At 32.0% G+C, this 4,887-nt stretch overlaps 1 protein-coding gene across 1 annotated transcript; it reads left to right on the top strand.

Moving 5' to 3' along the window:
- On the top strand, positions 1–2,338 carry LOC129886294 (40S ribosomal protein S24-1). The gene is made up of 5 exons (XM_055960929.1): positions 1–175; positions 637–678; positions 783–953; positions 1,839–1,925; positions 2,017–2,338. Exons 1-5 carry the CDS (start codon positions 104–106, stop codon positions 2,044–2,046), a joined length of 402 nt encoding a protein of 133 aa, XP_055816904.1. The 5' UTR covers positions 1–103; the 3' UTR covers positions 2,047–2,338.
- The last annotated feature ends 2,549 nt before the right edge of the window (positions 2,339–4,887 follow it).

The raw sequence follows: 4,887 nt of genomic DNA, 5'->3' as shown, positions 1-4,887 counted from the left end.
AGGGTTCTAGATCTTCTTCTTCCTCTCTGTCGCTGTATATTTTGCTACTACCTCTGAGGGTGTTTTTTTCTGCCTCACTCTTTGCCCCAAGAGACAGCTAACCATGGCGGACAAGGCGGTCACTATTCGTACCCGCAAGTTCATGACCAACAGGCTTCTCGCCAGGAAGCAATTCGTAATCCTTGCCCATTTTTTTTCCCGATTATCTACTAATTTATCATCTTTATTTTAGTCCAATGACTATAAGATCTGATGTTAGGTGTTAGCGCAGTAAAAGATATAATCTTGCATTTGTTTTCTTTGGAATCAACGAGTTAATAATCAAATTTTAAGATAGTAGCATTGATATAAAAACAATCCGTATAGTGATTAGTGGAGTGTAATATAATTTTGGTCAAGTTGGTACGCGTATACTGGGTCGTGATTTATATGTTATTAGATAATGTTGAGGAACTCCAAAATGTTTTCTTTACTGGAAATGCCCGATATTAGAATCGGGCAGGTTGAACTACAGATGAATTGATAGTGAAGATTTATGCCGACCCAGCTAGTTTTGGATTGAGGCCATGTAGTAGTTAGTATTGCTGCGTTCTATGGATTTAAAGTGATGATGATAAATGCTTTATATTTTTGCAGATTATTGATGTCCTTCATCCTGGAAGAGCCAATGTCTCAAAGGTAAGCATTTGATTTTGTTGATGTTTCTTGTGTGTTTTCTTTAAGTTCATGGTTTGGAGGATCTGTGGGAATGTGGTTGATTAATGCCTATTGCATCTGTGAAGGCCGAGCTGAAGGAGAAGTTGGCTAGGATGTATGAGGTGAAAGACCCAAATGCTATTTTTGTTTTCAAGTTTCGCACACATTTTGGAGGTGGGAAATCAACAGGATTTGGTTTGATTTATGATTCCGTTGAGAATGCCAAGAAGTATGAACCAAAGTATAGGCTCATCAGGGTAAGTTATTCTCTTAAATTTTTAGCCTTTAGATTTTGTATGCGTGAGATGGGTTGTGCTCCATTATGTTTCTTTTTCATGTCTGCTTTAATGTTGTTGATGAAACTCCTAAATGAAAGATATTTTTGTGGCTTTATATGTTTTTTCCTCTAATGTATATAGCACTTTAACCAGCTAAATGTACATAATAAACTTATGACTTCACCAACCTTAGAATACACCATGAGCTTGTCCATGTACAATGACCATTTTAACTTCTATTTTTCAACTATTTTGATTGATTGTAGACTTTACTTATATTCTTGTAAAACTGTCTACACATTTTCTTTTTCTTTGGACACACTGAAGCTTTTAGGAAAATTCTTCCCCTAAAAGTAGGAAAACAATTTTTTCTAAATCACTGGCAATGTCAAATCACAACTGTTAGTTTTTTGAGTTCAATTCTGAGTAGTTGCAATTACTATATTTGGTTCAAAGTTTAAGTAACAATAAATAAAGTTGCTCCCATGTGAATTAAGTATGATGTTGAAATCCTGCATTTAGTGAAACCAATCATATAGTTTTAAGGTTAGTCAATAGGGAAAAATGATTTGAAGAGAACTACATAGATGTTGTGTCCAACTTGTAGAAAACTGAATAGGAAGAAACCAGAGTTAGTTTGCTAAGTTTTTCTCTGCCTTGGATAGTCTACTATGTTTATCCAATTCTATTGAGTTCATGTAACTGGGTGCATGACCCTTTTTTTCCTAATAAAAGTGGAATGTGGTTTTCACAGCCTGCTAACATGGGCAGAATTTTATGCTCTTGCGTGTTAGTGCAAGTCCTTGCTGATTCACCTTTGCTACTTGGATTCTCATCATTAGTTCATTGCTTTTTGTATTGCAGAATGGGCTTGACACTAAGGTTGAGAAGTCTAGGAAACAAATGAAGGAAAGGAAGAACAGAGCCAAGAAGATCCGCGGTGTAAAGAAGGTGTGTCATCATTACTGTTTTTGTCTGTTCTCTTTTTCTGTATCGTTGTGTTATTCACTAAATAGTTTTTGGTGTTATTTATTTGTTGCAGACCAAGGCTGGTGATGCTAAGAAGAAATGAGTCTTTGTGCAAACAAAAATCTCATTTTGGGATTCTTTGGGTGACCTTGGTATTTTTCTTTTGGCATTGTGTGAGCCATAACTTACTGTTTGATTTTGTCTGACTTTGGGGCAATTCAGCTTTGTTTTCCCTTAGGAATGTCTTATGGAAAGCAGCAGCTTAAAGAGTATTTGAGATTTCTCATTAGTTAGTATTACCTGTTACTTGTTACTGTTATACTAGCAGAGTTCGTATCTGCAGTGAAAGTCTGTTTTGATCAACTTTTTGAGTTTTAAAAGATATTTCACTTCAACTGTCTTGTTTCAGTCCCTAATTTTCAGACGTTTGTGGCGAGGAGGGTCAGTGGCTGACTCAGAAATTTTATGAGGGGGTTCAAAAAAAATTACACGCTAATCGAAAAAAAATGTGTTTATTTGGATTCAAACTCGCGAGCTGAGACAAGCTAAAACGAAATATTGAACCCCATTTGTCACTGAGTTAGTCCTTTGGCTTATGCTCAGGGGGTTCAATATTAAATATATACACAAATTAAATTTTTTATCTTATATATAAAGTGTAATTTTTTAACGAAGGGGGTTCGGATGAACCCCCTCAACATGCCTTGGGTCCGCCCTGAGGAGGGTGTTGTTTAGGCCTTCTGAAGAACTTGTCCTAAGATCTAGATATCTTCTATTTAAGGTTGACGTGTATAATTAAATGAGATTATATTTTATGTGGTTAAATTAACTATTTGATTGATGACTCAAAACATGCCCAAAAGGTTTTTCAAATTTTGAAATGAAAGTGTCTAATTGAATACTTTTAGTAGGAGTTGATATGTTTAATTGGGACAATACTTAATTTGAGCATTTAAATATTATATTCTGACAAGTTTAAAGGACTAATTATGTATTAAACCTAAATTTTAACATGCAGCAATAGGTGGATTTGATGACTCAATGTGTCTATCCATTGTAGAATGTGACTTTGTACATTGTAGTAATTCCTCTATTAAAAGACTTCTCATGGACGACAACGTGTTTTTTTTCTAATAGAGATGGTATCTAAGATGATTTTTTTATTTTACTTTAGTAATTATATTAAATTAAAGTTAAAAGACTTCACATGGATGAAGCAGCTAGCATTACTAAAATTCTATCTATACCCTATTTTTTTAATACTATTATTTTATATGCTCAGTCTTATCGTCTTTTCCCACTTCATAGGTGTAACGATTATCACTTAAAAAGATATTGAAGAATAGCACGTGTCTTTTTACAAACTTGAATCACTTATAATTAAAGAAAAAGTATAGTTAAACTTAAAAAAATCAACTTAATTTGTTGAAATAAACGGATATTATGCCTCGTAAGATGATTAATTAATAAATTCTGAGCCTAGAGTCAAAAGAAAAAGGAATCTCCTTTTTTAGCACAATAAAAGAATCATATATTGATTTTAAATTGTACTCATTTAATTTAATTGATTATCAAAAATTTTATTTTAGCGGTGCGTTTAATTCACTACCTCATAACTCTTTTCCTAATATATGCATTGCTACTTAGCAATCTTGTTAATACGTGTAATTTTTATATATCTATCTATCACTTTATTTTATGTCCAAATTTGCATATATACCTATTTGAAATTGCTTGATTTTTCTCTTTATTTTTTGATCCATTTATATCGTTATAGTTTGTCTGATATTTATTCTTGTCATTCAACTTGAAATATGTGTATTTGCCTATCTAATTTTTTAAAAGAATTTTCTTAAAAGAATTATTCTGCTTTTTTTCCCCACTACAATCTAAAATTACTTTCAAGTAAGAGTTTCGTGAGCAGTGAAGAACATAAACATTCTTTTTTAACAACAAAAAATTGTATTAAACCAAAATTAAACAAATATAAGTTATTTAATTTTGAATAATTAACAGACAAGTTTGACCCTTTTCCCCCAAAAAAATTAAATTTACATGTATAGTCGGAAAACATGTAAAATTCCGTCGCAATTTACATATCTTCATTTGATTGACCAGGTGGTTCAAGAAGTGTTTTATCTTTAACGTATGATTTTGAAATAGTCCATTCAAATACAACTATAAATATTGGATGACAAAAAGAAAACAAAAGAGAAGGAAGAAGAGCATGTTACCCACGTAAATAACTACTGATAGGAAAAGTCCAAAAAGGAATTTGGTCACATCCACCGCTTTTTAGTTGTATTTTCTTCTACAGTTCAGACTTCCTTTAACGTAAAGTTACTAATTTCCTTTTAAAAGCTTATTAAATTTTATTAAAAAATAAATTATATTTTGATCAAGATTCCAATCCTCGATTGAGAGCATCAGCACAGTCAAACTTTAGCTTGTAAATTAAAGTATCCATCAGATCTTTTAATTTATGGATGCTCACGAATAATTTATATCAAATTTTCAATATTTTTTAATATACATAGATAAAAATAGATGTGCAAACATCCGAAATGTTGTACGTGAATCCGCCCCTGTTATTTGTATAATGAAGAGTCCAATCAAAGCAATTCCTATCTCGTCTTCTCTACATTTCCATCATTTTTTTCCTCAGCGAATCACTAGGACTTCTTCTCCTTAAATATTATACGTAATACCTCAATTAATTTTATAAAATATTTTTGTCCATAAAATTAAGATTGATTAAAAAAAAGTTACCTAATATTTTTAGGTACACTGATATTTGAATTTAAAGCTTTGTGACTTAATTCCATTGATAACTGTATCACTCCCTTGTGCTAGAATACATGAAAAATATAATACGTGGTTCATTTTTGACTTAGCAACTTTCCACGTTTAATCCTATCTCTATATACATCTATTGTCTGCCTAT

Source organism: Solanum dulcamara, chromosome 4 (genome assembly GCF_947179165.1).
Source record: "Solanum dulcamara chromosome 4, daSolDulc1.2, whole genome shotgun sequence".
Lineage (NCBI taxonomy): Eukaryota > Viridiplantae > Streptophyta > Magnoliopsida > Solanales > Solanaceae > Solanum > Solanum dulcamara.
Note: the sequence above shows the minus strand (reverse complement) of the source record. Positions and strands in the feature narration are given on the sequence as shown.